This window comes from Desmodus rotundus, chromosome 11 (genome assembly GCF_022682495.2).
Source record: "Desmodus rotundus isolate HL8 chromosome 11, HLdesRot8A.1, whole genome shotgun sequence".
NCBI lineage: Eukaryota > Metazoa > Chordata > Mammalia > Chiroptera > Phyllostomidae > Desmodus > Desmodus rotundus.
The window spans coordinates 19,617,822-19,636,094 of record NC_071397.1 but is presented as its reverse complement, the minus strand read 5'-3'; the positions used below and the strand labels follow the sequence as shown (position 1 = coordinate 19,636,094).

The window sequence follows — 18,273 nt, the reverse complement described above, 5'->3', positions numbered from 1 at the left end:
TGGAAGAAAAGCCACAGAGCTGCAGGGATGCCTGACACGCCTTTATTCCAGGGTGGGTGAGCTACGCATGTTGCAAGCCACGTGTCCACACGTGTCACACTGTGTGTCTCCGCATGTCACCTGTCCCCTTTCTCTCTCTCAGCAGGAAATCCCAACTTTCTAATATACTAAATACAGCCAAAGCCAGCAGGGAGCCAGCAGACCTCATGCTACAGAGCTCCACACTACACATGCGAGCCCACTTCCTGTTATGGGAACTGTTTATCGGACCCAGTCTCAAGGCTATGAGAACACTACTTATCAGGCCCATTCTCAAAGTCATGAGAAACTGCTTCCTTTAGTTGTCCAGACACTGGGTGAGGAGGTCAGACTGCCTCCATTTACCCTACAACTTCCTTGTACTTACCCTGATCCAACTCTGGTAGATTTGAGTTGTAAAGCTGCACTAAAAGTTACAGCATAAAAAATATGGAGGAGATGCCACAAGAAAAGTCCACATTGGTTAGGAGCTCCCAGCCTTGGGGAGAAGGAGAGAAGAGAAAGGCAGAGGCAACAAGTTCAACTTTGGTATTCTGTCCCAACACCTTCCCAGTCAATGCAGCCCCTTCTCCTAATCGCCATCTTCTTCCACCCATCGTAGATCTCACTGTGTGTTTGGGACAAAGACAAAGATGAGGAATAACACTCACACCCATAAGAGTTTGCAGAAAATCCCAGTAGAAGAGGCTTCACTTCCTTACTCATAGTGGATTGAGTGCATTGATTATATCGCCAAATCAGCATGACAGTATATAGCTGTAGCTGGAAGGAACCATGCCTGAAGGAGGGATTTGAAATTAGCTTCAACAAAATACTGCATAATATAGCAATGCAGAGAGAGTAGCTGACTATTTATCTCCCCAGAGAAATGTGTGTGGGCGGGGGGAGGGGCAGGGAGGAGGCTGAGGCCCTCTCTAGGGAGTGAGAAAAGGCCCAGCCTTAGAATTAAAAAAGCTATCACATACTGAAGCCTCAAAACTAGAAACCATGACAAGGAACCATGGTGCCCAAAGTATCAGGACGGACCAAGCACTGAGGCACCCAGAGTATCCGGGTGGACCAAGCACTGTTCAGTGCTCTGCTACAATAGGACTAGAGACCAGATAGGACAGTCATTCCACAGCAGAGACCAGCAAAGACACAGAGGGCTGCATGTACCCCAACACATGTTCCACATTCACAAATATACCCTCTTGGGGAGGGAGAAGAGGAAAAGAAATGAGTAGTCCTCCAAACCGAAATTCCAAGTGAAAACGGCTAATTAGTTCTCCTAAAAGATTGAGTTCATCTGAATAAGCATTTGGGTTACCTTTCTTGGCAATTTTAATACTATATGTTTCTCAACATCACTGGGGAAAGAGAGGCTTTGGAAGTCAGACTGTGAATAAACAAACAGATAATCATTATCTTTGCATACATGCTATAATATATTGTAAGGAAATACAATAGTATAATATTGCCATTCTTATACACTCATACACCGAGAAACGATTGCCACAGCAGGGTCAGTTAACGGCGCCATCCCCTCCATCTCTCGGCAATATCTCACACCAGGGAACATACCCTCTTCCATTTGAAAACCTCTCTCCTCGTGGCATGTCCCTGTACCCTTCAACACTTACTAGTTACCCCTTCACAGTAGCCTTGCTTTCTTATCTTCCTCTTCCAGACCACTGAGCAGTAGAATGGCCAATGGCATTGTTCTGTTTTTTGCCGCATTTCTTTGTTAAGTGATTTTTTCCATTTTCATGATTTTAAATAACATTCATGCATAATGATTCAAACTAGACTTTATTATTTGGGACTCGCCCTTCATACACCAACTGTGGATTAAATACCTTTATTTGAACATTTACAGCTCCCTCAGAACTGGGCCAAGAAAACCACAGACACACATTTTCCTTTGCTCCCAATCACCAAGTACATTCTCGATTTACTTTAGGGGGGGAAAAACCCTGTGAATCTACGCTGCCTTCTGCATTTTCCTGATGTCCCAAATCTTTAATATCAATAAGTCTTGTTGGCTTTATCTCCAGTATTTACATCCCAAATCAGGTTATGTTTCACATCCCCACTACAACAATCCTCATCTCATCTACATTCATCTACCCCCTCCCCCAATACAGAGTCAGTCTATTAATTGGCTTCCCTACCTCGATTTTGTCCGATTTCAATCTTTTTCCCCAAACAGCAGCCAGGTTCTTCTAGACATTAAGCTATGTCATTCTTCTCTTTGATACCATCTGAAGGGTTCCCATTGCAATCAGAGGAAATGGAACTTCTAACACTGTTTCCTCCTGCTTAATTCTCTGACCCCACCTTCTATCACTCTTAATCTTTCTCTTCATTCCAATTCCTTAACTCTGTTATTTGAACATAAAAATTTCAATCTCATTTTAGGGACTTGGCATATGTTCTTTTTCTTCTTTCTGCTTAGAATGGTTTTCTACCACACGTCTTCTTTCATGTCAACTTTTAGTTCTTGAGTCAAATACATTAAGTCTTTACTTAATGTCTTCTATAGATTCTTGGAAACTGTGACATTAAGAAAAATGACATCAGCAAAACCATTTTTACCAGAGTCTGATTGATTTAATCATAAGTTAAGTTCCTACAGTTTGTTTCTGGTCACACACAAAAAATCGCCAAACTTCTAAATAGAGATCCTAAATGCTTCTAGTATTAAACATTGAAATAAATGTGAGCTCTACATACATTTTAGAATGGGAAAGATCATTCTTTTCCAACCTGCTCATGTCCGTTCAGGTTCAGGAGTGGCCAATGCCTGCCCCAGCAGCTCAGCACACAAGGCTAGATATACCCTGGACAGGTCACCCTCCCATGGCAGGACCTCTCACACACACCCAGCACTCACTCAGACTTTGACAATTTAGACACATTGATTCATGTCACGGGCACGTCTTTGAGACAGGAGGAAACTGCAGTCCCAGAGAAAACCCATGCAGAATGGCAAAGACATGCAAATTCCACAGTGTTCTCCCCTCCACCCCTCGAGGAATCGATTTTTTCTCTTTAACATTATAGTGAAACAACGTTGAACTGAAAACGATGTTATTCGAGGACCTGCTGTAGTACCACCCCCTGAGAGGATGTTTGTGACCTTCTGTTAAAAAAAAATGCGTTGATTGATGAACTAGGAGAAGGCATTAGTATAAGTAGAAATAAATTTGCCTTTGATGTTGTACTGTCTTCAGGCTGACACCTTAGGAGAGGGGGACTGTACTTATTTTACTTTATAAAATAAGGTATTTCCCTGAAAGGCATTTGTGTGAGAGAATGAGGTACGGAGTGACTAAAGGGGTTGATCGGAATGTTTCCCTGGACAGAGCCTCTTTGCCACTTTCACAGGACCTATTATTATTATTATTTTTTTGCCTGTTGCTTACTGATTTCCTGTTTTTGAGCTTATTTCTATCTTCTCCTTCATGAAACCAGAAAAAATTTTAAACTGAAAAAAAGATGGGCAAAGGGAAGCAAGAGAAGATAAAGATTAGTATCTGTGATGAAAGACCCTTACAGCATTTGTAAGACAATCAGATGAACGTGTAAAAAGACACAGTTTAATAGCTAGCTGTGTGTTGGAAATAACTAATGCGATGGATAGAACACTCCATATGATTTGTACAGAGAATAATTTTGTACATTTCAAGACTGCCACCAGTAAAGCTCAGGACTGCCGGTTCTACTCCCTCCTGTCATCATTTGCTGCCCCGCCTCCCTCCCATCACGTTTCAACACAAACGTGGAAGTGCCAAATACATTTGTGTTCCAATCAACCATTTCACTGTCGGACCCCTTAAAATTTATCTTTAAGCTCTTCCTCTACTATTGAGATATTAGGGGCATTAACAGATTTTGCTTTCCTTTACATATTATTAAAGTCTAAGATGTTAGCCCAATTTCTTAGTATTTGCAGACTAATTTAAATTAAACAATCGAGAGAAAATAGGGCGTCTCTAAAGCTTGCTCCTCACAGACATCTACTACTTCTGCATCCCCTCTTTATGGAATTTTATTTCCCTTGTTTCCTTTCATGTATTGTGTCTCCCCTTTAGTTTCTAAGCATATCCCTCTGCCCTTGGTCGTGCATTTATCAGGCGTCAGGGTCCTCTACACCCAATTTCATCTGGCTTATTTGTTCAAGGCCTATCCGTCATGTGCTTGATAATGAAGATAGTCTAGACTTTTGTAGCAGGAACTGTTGCCCACTTCACCCCAGAGCCCTCTCCTGTTTTCTCGTGCCAATAGAAATCTGATTTTCTTTGGGAATCCACTCTTCTCCCACATGACTCAGGATCAATTCTTAGTACTAAGTCAGATTTTTTTTGAAGAGAAGCCTTTCAGTACTCATGAAATACCCTCTTTCACCCCATTTAAAGACATCTATCAATTGAAAAGAAAACAGTAATATTTTTGTTAAAAAACATTATATTGTGAATCAAAAACTGCTTAATTGCTACTGTATACATATATCCAAAGCAAACTTGGGGCTTACAAATGAAGTCTTCACTTGAAATACAGCTGTTTAATATTTTTTTGAGTTTTTATTTTTTTATTATTATTATTTTTAATATATTTATTGATTATGCTATTACACTTGTCCCATTTCCACCCCTTCACTCAACTCCATCCTGCCCACACCCTCCCTCCCACATTTCCCCTCTATAGTTCATGTGCATGGGTCATACTTATAAGTTCTTTGGCTTCTACATTTCCTACACTATTCTTACCCTCCCCCTGTCTATTTTCCACCTATCATTTATGCTATTTATTCTCTGTACCTTTCTCCCCTCTCTCCCCCTCCCAATCCCCTATTGATAACCCTCCATGTGATCTCCATTTCTGTGGTTCTGTTTCTGTTCTAGTTGTTTGCTTAGTTTTCTTTTGTTTTGGTTTTAGGTGTGCTTGTTAATAACTGTGAGTTTGCTGTCATTTTTACTGTTCATATTTTTTATCTTCTTTTTCTTAGATAAGTCCCTTTAACATTTCATATATTAATGGCTTGGTGATGATGAACTCCTTTAACTTGACCTTATCAGAGAAGCACTTTATCTGCCCTTCCATTCTAAATGATAGCTTTGCTGGATAGAGCAATCTTGGATGTAGGCCCTTGCCTTTCATGACTTGGAATACTTCTTTCCAGCCCCTTCTTGCCTGTAAGGTCTCTTTTGAGAAATCAGCTGACAGTCTTATGGGAAGTCCTTTGTAGGTAACTGTCTCCTTTTCTCTTGCTGCTTCTAAGATTCTCTCCTCCTGCTTAATCTTGGGTAATGTAATTATGATGTGTCTTGGTGTGTTCCTCCTTGGGTCCAGCTTCTTTGGGACTCTCTGAACTTCCTGGACTTCCTGGAAGTCTATTTCCTTTGCTAGGTTAGGGAAGTTCTCCTTCATTATTTGTTCAAATAAGTTTTCAATTTTTTGTTCTTCCTCTTCTCCTTCTGGCACCCCTATAATTTGGATGTTGGAACGTTTCAAGGTGTCCTGGAGGTTCCTAAGCCTCTCCTCATTTTTCCAAATTCTTGTTTCTTCATTCTTTTCTGGTTGGATGTTTCTTTCTTCCTTCTGGTCCTCACCGTTGATTTGAGTCCCAGTTTCCTTCACATCACTATTGGTTCCCTGTACATTTTCCTTTGTTTCTCTTGGCATAGGCTTCATTTTTTCCTCTAGTTTTCGAACAAATTCAACCAATTCTGTGAGCGTCTTGATAACCAGTGTTTTGAACTGTGCATCCGATGGGTTGGCTATCTCTTCCTCACTTAGTAGTATTTTTTCTGGAGCTTTGAAGTGTTCTGTCATTTGGGCCATTTTTTTTTTTTTTTTTTGTCTTGGTGCGTCTGTTACTTAAAGGGGCAGAGCCTTAGGTGTTCACTGGGGTGGGGTAGTGCTGGTCACTGCGCTGTGACACTGTCCGTGGGGGAGGGGCCAAGAGGGAGCAATGGCGTCAGCTCCACTCTTCCGGATCTCAGTCACTCCCTCTGCTACCCACAATTGAATTGGGCCCCTCTGGTGCTGGTTCCCGAGTGGGTAAGCTTGTGCACATTCTAGGCCCCTGTGGGTCTCTCCAACGACCTCTTCTGTGAGGCTGGGAGTCTCTCCTGCTGCCGCCCCAACCCCACGGGCATTTTCAATCAGAGGTTTGAGGCTTTATTTCCCCGCACTGGAGCCCTGGGTTACTGCAGTCTGCTTCGCTCCCCGCCGTTCCTCCCGGTTTATCTGTGCGCGAGTGTGGGGCTTCGGGGTACTACCTGCCGCTCTGCCTGCCCTGTTCTCCACCACTCTGAGTCCGGCCCTCTCGGTTTATCTGTGTGCAAATGTGGGGCCGCAGGTCTGCTAGTGGTCAGACTGCCTGCCCCTTTCGTCGCCAGTCTGGGTCCCGCCATGGCCACGTGAATCCTCTCCGTCCAGGTGCCTGTCTCCACCCCTCCTACCGGTCTGGATGTATGTTTCTTTTTTGTCTACTTGGTGTCAGACTTCCTTGCCGTTTGATTTTCTGTCAGTTCTGGTTGTAACAAGGAGGCGCAGTGTGTCTACCTACGCCACCATCTTGGTTCTCCAAAATACAGCTGTTTAATATTTATAGTTGTATTTTTACCTAGGCATAAAACAGTCAGAAAACTATTTTATTTAGTTATGTCCCAATTGCCTCTGTTATAGATTTTAATTATATAATAATATCAAATAATCCACCCCACTCAAAATGTGTATATATATATATTATTTCATAGACGGATTAACATAATTATATATTCCAGATGGAAAAGTTCCATTATTTTATGAAGTTTTATGACTTTATTAAATGACAATCTTGTCTACCAAAAAATTTAAACTGCTGCATTTTTTAAACTTTACATAGGTTGTTTTACACTATTGCAGATGCCGTTTTCCCCTTTGCCCTCCTCTCCGCAGCCCGCACCCCTGTTCCCTCGGGCCATTACCACACTGTTGTCCTGTGTCCCTGGGCTGCGCGTGTATGGTCTTTGGCAAATCCCCTCACCTTCTTTCCTCCGGTCTTTCCCCCAAGTCCCTCCCCTCTGACAGCTGTTAACTGCTGCGTTTGAAAGGCATGTTTTCCATTTCTTTGTAGAACCAAGATAACAGACACACGTGTGTTAGGAGGCCTGATTAAGAATACATTTATTGCAACTGGCTGGTCTGAGGAGAAGGTTTTAGAAACACTCATAGACCATTCTCTGTTTGGAAGCGCAACAACCAGTGTGACCAAATAGACACTGAAGTCTCAAAGAGGCACTTGGGGAACAACCTGAGGAACTCAAGGGTAGTGAATCACCGCAGCGGTGGGGAGCATTCCTCTCAGCACCCTAGAAAGAAGCAGAGGTGAAACAGCGGACCAGGCAGACAGGGACACGTGAAAATTCTAGTGCACTGAGGACACGCGCTAAGCTCACACTGCCTTAGGAGCAGCGATGCATCATTTTGACCATCCGTCCCTTCGATTTTATTCTTTGGTTGCAGAGCTCACAATTTTGATTGTTCTCACAAACCAAAAGAAGAAATCTTTTACTTTTTAAGTTGTTTGTACTCATTTCACCACACATGGCAATGAAAGAGATGCACACTTCAGAACTCTCCAAGGAATTTAAAAGTAGGAGCAGACGCAAGACCAAGCTTTGGAGTAACCACAAACGCCATTTTCTTTCTGCCTTAAAGCTTTTCCCAGGAGACCTTTTCATTCACCTCAGGAAGTTCCAGGTGGTACCACTCTGCGGACTCCCAGTGCCAAGGAACACCTATGGGAGTTCATGGAAAGAATTCTGGGGGAAGAAGCTGTGGGTAAACAGGCAGAAGCAGCTGGTGACACAACAGCTTATTACTGGAATAGCCAGGTTACTCTAGAAGGGATTTGATCAATGGCTGAATTCTTCTGAGGGTGATCTGGCCACCCTTCATCCAATGGTTTTTCCCTGAAAATCACAGACGACCCTCTGGTGGTAAACTTACTTTCTCATCTGGGGAGAAGAGATGGAAGGAAGACATTGGGAATTCTAAATGCAGTGGCTGTAGCTCAGATCTCATTTAGCATTGCCACAACCATGTCTTCCAGTGGAAGTGAATAGGTAACCCCACGTGAAAATCCCACTGGTGTCAGTCCAAACCTGAAATAATTACCAGTATATTCAAATTAAGATGAACTCTGAGTTATCCAAAGTGGATAACTCTAAGAATGTTTGACCAAAGGACTCTTTATATAGGTGTGGGCAGAGGCAGGAAAACTATAAGGGGTAATCCAGTAACTCAAGAACTCAAGGCTGTAATAGCTGAGCCATTGGAACTACTAGTCCTGCAGAAAAAAAGAGAGGAAATGTTTAATGGAATCCAGAAGGAGAGTTTCACTGGGAAAGGCCACTGCCAGAAACAGTGACAGTTTGTCAAGGAAAACAGCCAGCCCAAGGTGGGCCCTCCTGGAGGGACTGAGGGGAATATATTCCCCACCTCCTGTCATTTCTCATCATTGACTGAACCCAACTGGAAGCCAACTATATTTCATATAGTTCAGCCTCCTGGAATGTCTAAGAGGTAGATAAAGGTGAGAACATATATGAAAATCAGCGGCATGCTGCCTTTTTGCATTCCAAGTTCATCATCCTCCTGTATGAGCCAGTTTTCCGAAGAGCACCATGGTTCACCCCATTGTATAAATTAGAACCCTATTCTTCATCTCTGCTCCTGCCATCATTTTCACAACATCAATTCTCTGCAAATATGTGATCCCAAATCCCCATCCTTCTATTTATGAAATATGTACGTTCATTCCATTTTTCTCACATCACCACTACTTCTCTTCACAAGACTCAACGCTACTCCTCTCTACCATCTCTTAGCAGCATCCATTACTTTCAGAAATTACTTTCTTTACTTCTTTGGTTTCTGATTCTCCAAGAGGACTTCGTTTAGCACTATATCTCCAGTATCTGGCACAGGGGCTGGCACACACAGTGGCTCATTAAATACATGTTGAACAAATGAATTAATGCAGGCTTTCAACACTTAGTAGCTAAACATTACAGTGCATTTTCCAGCACTCTCCTTTGCTGCCTTCCGTCCTTTGCTGTCATTTACTGTCTACCAGTGTACATTTCCTCATTCTTAAGTCTGAGGATGTCAATACCTTGTTTAAAATGATTTTGGGGCACTATATAGACTTCCAAATGAAGCTATCCATTCATTGGACAATCGTTATTGAACATACCTTATGTGTAAAAGAATGGAAATCAGCGATGAGCCAGCAGGTTCAGTCAGAGTGCTTACAGTCCACTGAGAGAAACAGTAACGAACAATAAACCGCACTGAGGTGTAGTAATATAAGGTAGGGGCAGCACTGAGTGAGAGCACCTGGCCCCTGGGTGGGGAGAGGCTGTGAGAAAAGGCTTCCCAGGGGACAGAAGAAGTTCGCAAGCCGCAGTGGGAGTGTCTCAGCTCCTTAGCCTCATGTTTAAGGACCTTCACTGTCTCAGTCCTGATGAATGTCTTATATTCTATGTCCCATTTTTTTTTTTAATTTGGACTGCCAGCTCTAGAGACAGCTGACTATTCAGAGTTCTCTAACGGCTTCATGCTGATTCCTGCTTCGGCAGTTCTGCCCAGCATGGCCCCCTTCCCGCTGGCCTAGCAGATGCATCTGTTTCTCAGGAAGCCCTTCCCCTTCATGCTCCATCCTCCCCTTCTCTGCTCAATGCAAACACATTTCTAAAAGCAACTTGACTTCTTTCCGCAGTTTTCCAGAGGAGAGAGTTCATGGGTTCCCAGGCATTAGCAAGCCTAAATTAAATAGCAGCTTTGGACATGAAAGCGCGCACATTCCCTTCTCATTAACTTAGAGAGTTAACAGCCCCTGAAATATGGAGAACTCCTTGAGGGAGATTTGTGACTCACCAAATTATTCCTCCCCGTTTTAAAAGATAAACAGTGGCTTTTTTAATTACTCTGAGTAAACCCAGCCAAATATTAACTTCAAATCTAACTGAATGTACCCAATTTGATCTGCAGCACAGGGAACAGCAACAGATGACACTACACAGAAAATGTTTGACCTTTAATTGTAAATATATTACTGATTATTTGTATGCTTGGGTTATTGAATATTTGTGCCTCTGTGCCACTGTAGATAAAAAGAAAAACCTCATTTATTCTTAGCGATGGATACAAATATGATTGTAGACAGTTCAAAAGCATATATGTATCAAAAACTTAATAAACATCTTTTCCACAATTTTCTAATCACAATTATACTCTGATGTGAAATCAAGCCAAAAGTAACAACATGGAAACAATATAGAAAGTAACAACTGTTACATTTTATTGCAGAAGTTCATAATTAGCATACAGAAAATTAAGTTCATAAACAAAATGTATTACTATTGAAATGCACACTGATTTTTCACCCAATGTAGTTGCTTTACAGCTTTATGAGAATGAAATAAAGGTAAGTTAAAAAAGTAAAGTTCAACAGTATTTACATTTTAAAAATCCAAAGATACCACATTAAATTTTCAAGACTAATCATCCAACCAAATATATTTAGGAGTTTAAAGTCAATGCTAATAATTTAGCTAATGATTTGAAAATAGATACACAAATAACAAATATACTATAATTTTTATTTAGCATTTTCCTTTTGGTGAGTTAATGAAAATTCGTATAATTGATCAGAAAACCCCCCTGCTAACTATGTCATATTATGATGCAACTAATTACCATTGTGAGGGTTCAACTTTATCATGAAATGAATCATACAGAGTGTAACTTAAGTAACACTGTAACACTTTTTGCCTTCAAGGGCAAGTTTGTAATTCTGTATCAGGGTCCTGAAAGATAATACTGTATATTTATACTTAAACATTTTCTTAAGAAAAAATAAATTGAACACTTGACACATTATTATACCTTACATTGTTAAACTTAATGATCCAATATCATTAAATCCATCTCAACATTTTCTTTATTGATGATGAACAGGATATTCTGTTGACTGGCTATGAAGACTTGCTGGAAAGGAAGTAATTGTTAATGATCCAAGACTCTTAATGAACCATGAGTCCTCCGGGTATTTGGATTGGTGAGGGATCTCTGGTTTGACTTGGTATTCTGGAGGTTCTATATAAAAGTAAAAGACAAAGTTAACAATATGCCATTTTAAGGATTTTACAAATGTATGGTGCTTATATTGTTGAATGGATTCTGTGCCTGGAGGGAAAACTAATCATCTTCGTGAATGTAAAGACCCAATAGTCAAGTATGCTATGGTCTTTCTAAGAAGTATCCTGAATTGAATTATGATTTCCAAGTAATCATTTTCAAAAAGAAAAAGACTTCTTTCTTTTCTCAAATATTTTTGTTTTAAAGTATTGGTTTCCCCAAATTTCTTTGAAGATTTAGGACTGTTTTCATCTAGTATAACATGAAACAAGTACAAAACCTTTAATCTTTACTGCAGAAAGGAGTTCACAGGGATTAGACCTGACTACAGGTGAGTGGCATCCAGCCCTCTTTCACAGAGCGCACATTATTTATCCACAGATGTGGGAGAACACAGGTTTCCACGTTAATGATGCTTCTGTTTTGCTTTATTCTTTCTTTCTATGATGGCTTTTACTTTCATCATTTATTTAACCCTGGGCGTGGATCTTTCAGATTATACGTGAGGATCAATTTTAAATGGGATGGAAAATGATTTGTAACTAAATGTAACATCCTTAACAATGTGAATGATTTGTTTAAAATACATATTAGAGTAAATTCAAGATTTTTGTCTATACCACTCCCATTGTCATCCAGAGAAGGGACATGCCTCTTTCTGCAGGCAAGAAAAGAGGTAAAGTTACAGCTGATACACAGGGAATTTTAAATGTCCACCACTTTATTTATCTGTGGCACAACAGTTCAACAGTAATCTGTCAAAACCCATGGGCCTGTGTGACAGATGTGAATTTTATACATTATATGTGAGGCTAAAAGATAAAGATTGAGAACCATTAAAATAAGATTTTTGCAAAAGACCATTCATGCTTCTCTGAAACGGTAGGTCTGTGATGGAATATGTAGGCAGGCCCAGTAACTGAACGGTGCTCTCAAATATCGTAAACCAAGCAAAGGGAAGTTGAATAAATTCCAAACGCATTTCCCCCTTGAAACTGACTCTATTTGTATGGCCTTTAAACCTATCTTTGACTCCAAGGAGTATCTTCTCATACAAATACAACTTCCAAGGCCACGGAGGAAAGCAGTTTGTTTTGGTACTGGTATTGGTGAGCATCAAGTTAAATGTTTAGAGAAGTTGGATTAAACAAATGGATATGTTTAGCTGGCATTGCTATTGAAAACAAATATTACTGAATGTCCGTGGGCAGAGTGTACATTCTCCATGTGCCTGCCCCTTGGCATTGCTGTGTCCCTCCCCACTTCAGCCTTTCGTTTATCTGCCGTTTTCCCCAGGACCTGAAGCCTGAGGTTTCTGGGAGCAATATGTATACATGCAGGGTATAGTGGACTGTGTGTCCCCCTTCGGTGTATGAGAAGAGAAATGCCCATTGCCTCTGCTACTCTCTAGGCTGAACTTACTGATAAATGTATTTTATGTTTGTTTGTATAATGCATGTAATGTATATGCACACGCTTATATACAGTTTCTTTATGATAAACTATATACAAAGATATGCATAGAGGTATAATGAATTAGGAAATCAACATCACGGATATTTAAATATGAGGTTATTTTTAAAAATTAAAGTAAGCAACTGCACATCACTTTACATCTTTTTGCAAATGATAAATAGGTGGAAGGTTTTTAAACCCTAGACATTTAGAAATCTAGAGATTGCTGATCTGAAATCTCGCATGCCTGCTGGAGCATTACTGCATTTGAGCAATGAAGGCAGCCAAGAAAAAAAATACTTGGAAAGACTGAATTAATGTCAGGCAGAAGTAATATCTTTCTAACGGTACCCTGCGAGGCCTCAAATCACACAGGCCTTAATGCTTGCATATTAAAACATGAATAACATTCATGAGAATGTGAGAAATTAGAATAAGAGTAAATCTTCAGGTAAATACAAACCGTATGAAGTGCACAACAGGTCCATCCTGTAAGCTGATTAATCCTGCAAGGGGTCTGAATAGGGAATGCAGCAAAGGTCAACTTGGATTTTGCACGAAAACCAGGGAAAAGAGTTGATAACAATTTAACTGGGAGAACAATACATATGTGCTTGTAAAATGCAATGTAAAAAATTCCCTTATGATCACATTCCCCTTACATATGAAGGCTGAGAGTACCGTTTCCATGGACCCAGCCCACATTAAAAGTTGATTTAGTAGGTCTTAGCAGAGAAGCGTTCATTCTCAGGCCCTCTGTGAGCCCTGCCGTGGTGAAATGTGCTCTAACGGGGCTGACTCAGCTCCAGCCCTTCCCTCTGGCATTGTATCCAGTTACCTCAGCTTGATGGCAACCACGAGGAGGATTCCACAGGTGACAGTCACGCACAGGACAGCATACATTACTTCTCCTGGAGACAAAAGATTTTTAAAAGTGACTGGATTTCCAGAGAGAATAAATAATAAAAAGAATAGTACAGAAGTTTGATTTTTAACTGACCGTTGAAGGGGGAATGAAATCCACTTAGAGTTATTTCCTCTGTATGTTTACTTTTGTGCAATGCAATGCCTTTCACATTGGACGGAGTCGAATAATCTGAGAGAAAATAAGGAAGATGAGATGAAAGCATTTAAAGGTAATGCATAGCTTTTATCCCATGGGTTGTAATTTGCTTTTTAAGGCAGCAACTGATTTCTATGATACTATTTTAATGAAATATAATAGATCAGGGTAAACTTTTCTAAAATTTTGACAGCTTTCCTCACTTTTTAATCAGATAATTTCCTTATAAAAATACTTTTTCTCACAGCATGATTAGAGAAAATATTACATTTTATAAGATATTCATATATAGACAAAGAAAAAAAGACGGTAACTTCGGGCTGTTACTGGGATTTAGAAAAAGATTCCTTCTTTACAAGGGTGATTGTTTTAAAGTACTTTTAATGATATGTCATTTCCCTAAGATCCACTGTATTTATGAATTCTTACAAAGGAGAGTCCTTAAACCCATCACTATGTTCACCCCTCTGCTCAGACATTGCAACATCCAGATTTACTCCCCTCTCTTCTGTTTCCCTTTTTTAACCCCTTCATTCTCTACTGATGCTGCCTGGTTTTATCTCAATTAAGGGCTCCTCTTGACCTCTCTGTGACCCCAGTCTTCATGGCCACATTTGCAAAACACATTTTCACTTCACAAAACACAAGACAAAAAGATGTGATCCTTAAAATTAATCAATAGATCTATTTTAGGTGACTTTACTAATAACTTTGAAGTGAAATCACCTTTAGTTTTGATTCAGTTCAACACAAATATTGCCAAACATACCAATAGCCCTCAAACCAATTTCTCTGATGATGATGATCCAGGTGAATTTTGGGGCTTAAGAAAAATGAGGTAAAGTGGTCACTTGAGGGAGGCATTGCTGTCCTCTGTTTCAGGTGCTTTATGCATTTTGGGACTTGGAAGTCCAAGTATGAGTAGCTAGTTTTTTGCAAAAATGAGTATATCAAGCAGCGGGATAATATGTCCCATGACAACCAGTGACGGTAGGCTCTGAACAGGAGGTTGAAAAGCTCTACTACCAACAGTCCCATTAGTTCTTTCTCTGCCCAGGCCTGCTGCTGCTCAGGAGCCAGCTGCTTGGAAGCCAAGGGATTATCCCTATTACCCTATTACCAAGGTTTGACCATCCCTGTTACCAAGGCTTGATAATAGTGATAATCAGTTGAAAGCACGGACAGTCTGTTTCAGATCAGTAACCAACCCCCCTGGCAGCTTGGGGTGGGTGAACATCTAGGAGAAGAAGCCTAATATAAAAGCTAGAAAAGTAACTGAGGATTTTGTCATTAAAAAACCTATTTTCAAGGAGTCTAAACTCAATCCAGTTAAGACATTTTTAGTTCAAGATTTTTTATCCCCAGCTCACATATTGGATTATCATGTAATATTTATACAAGTCTGGCCTTCTTAAAACTAAAAATATCAACCTCTTTTAAATGTAAAAGTAACAGAGGTAGAGCTTGTGAAAAATTTTCATTATTGTGGTTATAAAATACATTTTGTTATTCACTATAATGTTGAAATGAAAAAGTTCAGCTGTTTCAAATAATACCATTTTTATAACAGTGGTCCTTTTTGAAAGAATTAATTTTATTCAAATTGAGCATACAGATACTTAGCAAAATAAATTATTATAATAAACATTATACTTAAATCAATTAAAAATAAAGGATAAGTTATTTTGTTTCTTTTTGATCAATGGCATTTTGTGACATTTTAGACAGATTCATAGCTAAATATAAATATATTTAATGTAAATTGATTTTTCAAATGATGCTATCATTTTCTTTTGAAATTTTATCTCTAAGTACATTTGGTCTAGTTAGGTATCATGATTTACCTTTACATAAGAAAAAAAGGATTATTTTGACAAATTATACTACCTTTTAGCTCTATAACTGCCTAAAGTAATTGCTAAACATCCACCTAGCAAAGTTTAGAAAGAATCATCGCATTCACTAAATTTAACTCACATGGAACTCATTAACAAGGTTATAATAGATCAATGACAGAAATGCTCGCTAATGATCCCAGTGAAAATTTTAATGTGTCTAGCAATCACTCCACAATCTTCAATATTGCACCCTAGGAGGATACTGAATATCAGTTAGTGAGATTAATGTTACAGAGGGTTTCTTGGCTACTGAAGCCCAGTGGAGATTCTTCCCCGGCCTTTTATAAACAGTGAGGTTTACAGTGTTTTATAACCATGAAATTAAAGTCGGCAGAGTTAATAACCCACCCCAGTCCCACACCATCTGCTATATTTATAGATAAACACTGTCAGTGACTTGTTTATCTTGACTTGTTCCCTAGAGGAATTAAACTCTATTATGAACTGTATTGTAAAATCCCTGTACATTTGACGGGAAATCAAGATTAATTTCAGCCATACATTAAGAACAAATTTAAATAGTATTCTCCCCAAATGAGCTACAGAGATGTGATTATTTCTATGGTTTTCTTCCAAAGTCCTGTGCAGAAGTGGCTGATGGAGACTAAAATTCTACATTGTATAATTTATATGAAATGGTAAGTGCAATGTACATAATGTGGTGGATAATATATGAAATAATGTTTTAAAAATAAATGTCAGAATTCTTGAAATAGACGTTAAACATACCACAAACTGAAAATGTATAAACTTTCAATTAAAAATAAAAAAATAAACTATAAGACTAGCTAGTTTTTCCATAATTAAAAAATCTAATTAAAATAAATCTTGCAAAACTGAAAAAAAAGAAATCATACCTAAAAGATTCTGTTTAGAAGAAATATTTGATAGTTTCATAGAATAACTGAAAAAAATTTTGTAGCTGTTTTTTGAATTGTTAATGTATTATGTGATATTATTATTATTATTATTTTGTGGCTTTCTTTTCATGGTTAAATAAAAGAGTGACAATACTGTGGTGATATCTTAGAATTAAAATCAAGAATCACCTTTTTGCATATCCAAGGGTTGGTGTTATTTACCAGACTTAATATATGAAGTTTCTAGTTTACTCAATATTGCCTTATCTGAAGGTGTACAAATTCCCAATAGAAAAAAGTTTTGAATTATTTCATCTAATAATCAGGAGTGAAATTGAATATATCATGGCCTCTTTTGATCATTGCTATCGGAAAGCACCCGTCTGAAAATGGGTCTCAGAAGGATTGGAGTTGGGAAAAAAGAAAAATACATAAGCATTCTTTAAATCTGAAAAACAATACAGTGCTAATGTGATAGACCAAGGTCTCAACACAGACAATGAGGGTATAATACCATTGCCACTAACTCTTATGTTATAAAACTAAACCAGGTAACAAATACACTTGTCCTAAACAATCATGATGTGTACCAATAAGGCACGTTCGTTTATTTAGTTCACAATCTTCAATAAAGATAAAACCACGTCTTAGGTTTACTTTCTAACTGTGGTGAAACCCATGGTGGTTACCACTCAGAGGCTACAGAAAGGGGAAACTGGGAGGTACCAGTCAAAGGCACAAACTGTCAGTTATCCAAGATGCACAAGTCCTAGACATGTACTGTACACTGTAGTGTCTATTGTTAGCAACACAGAAGTGTACACAACATTTTTCTGAGAGGGTAGATCTCATTTTGTGTGTGATAAGTGTTCTTATCACACACACACAAAGAGGATAGAAGGAAACTTTTGGAGGTAATACATATGTTTATGGCATAGATTATGGTGATGGTTTCATTGTGTGTACTTATCTGCAAACTCATCAAGCTGCATGCATCAAATATGGGCAGCCTTCTATGTGGCAACAAAAACAAAATAAAAAACACATCAATGAGGAAGTATATACTCCAGAACATTTGTCTTGATCTTTTAACATGAGCCAAAAAGCTTAGGGTTAAGAAATAACTATACAGATGGTCCCTGGCTCATGATGGTTTGACTTAAAGATTATTTTGACTTTACAAATGATACAGGTTTAGTAGAAACTGTACTTTGAATTTTGAACTTTTCCCGGGCTAGTGATATTCAGTGTGATATTCTCATGAACTGGGCAGTGGCAACAAGATGGTTTTGCCCAACTGTGGGCCAGTCAGTGTTCTGAGCATGCTTATTAACAGGTGAGGCTAAGCTATGGTGTTTGGTAAATTAGGTGTGTCAAATGCATATTCAACTTATGACATTTTACTTTATGATGGGTTTGTTGAAACATAACCCCATTCTAAGTCTAGGAACATCTACTGACAAGCCTGGCAACTGCTCTTTGACCCTTGGGTGAATGACAGTGTCGTTCACATGTCCAATAGATATGCTTGGTGATTATAGTGAGTTTGAACTGCACTAATAAAATCTCCTAAATGTTCTACGTTCTCCTTAATAGTTTCTGCAAACAGTGAAATAGTCACTGAGGTGGCAATGGGAATGCAAATTATGCTATTTCTGACAACTAACACTAGATTAGAGCAATAAAGTATTGTGGATTTAGAAGGGAATAATTTTAAATCTTGGAATTAAAAAAATACTTGTAGCTTTGAGCTCAAAACATGTCTAAAGATATTGGTACAAAA

At 39.0% G+C, this 18,273-nt stretch overlaps 1 protein-coding gene across 1 annotated transcript in view; it reads right to left on the bottom strand.

Moving 5' to 3' along the window:
- Window positions 1-11,099: 11,099 nt before the first annotated feature.
- Window positions 11,100-18,273, bottom strand: part of GFRAL (GDNF family receptor alpha like) — a 77,119-nt gene continuing 69,945 nt past the window's right edge. The window contains exons 9-11 of the mRNA XM_053914093.2: window positions 13,670-13,765; window positions 13,508-13,580; window positions 11,100-11,172 (exon numbers count right to left, since the gene is read on the bottom strand). Coding sequence (XP_053770068.2) covers window positions 11,100-11,172; window positions 13,508-13,580; window positions 13,670-13,765 — 242 coding nt within the window. The remainder of the gene's footprint in view (window positions 11,173-13,507; window positions 13,581-13,669; window positions 13,766-18,273) is intronic.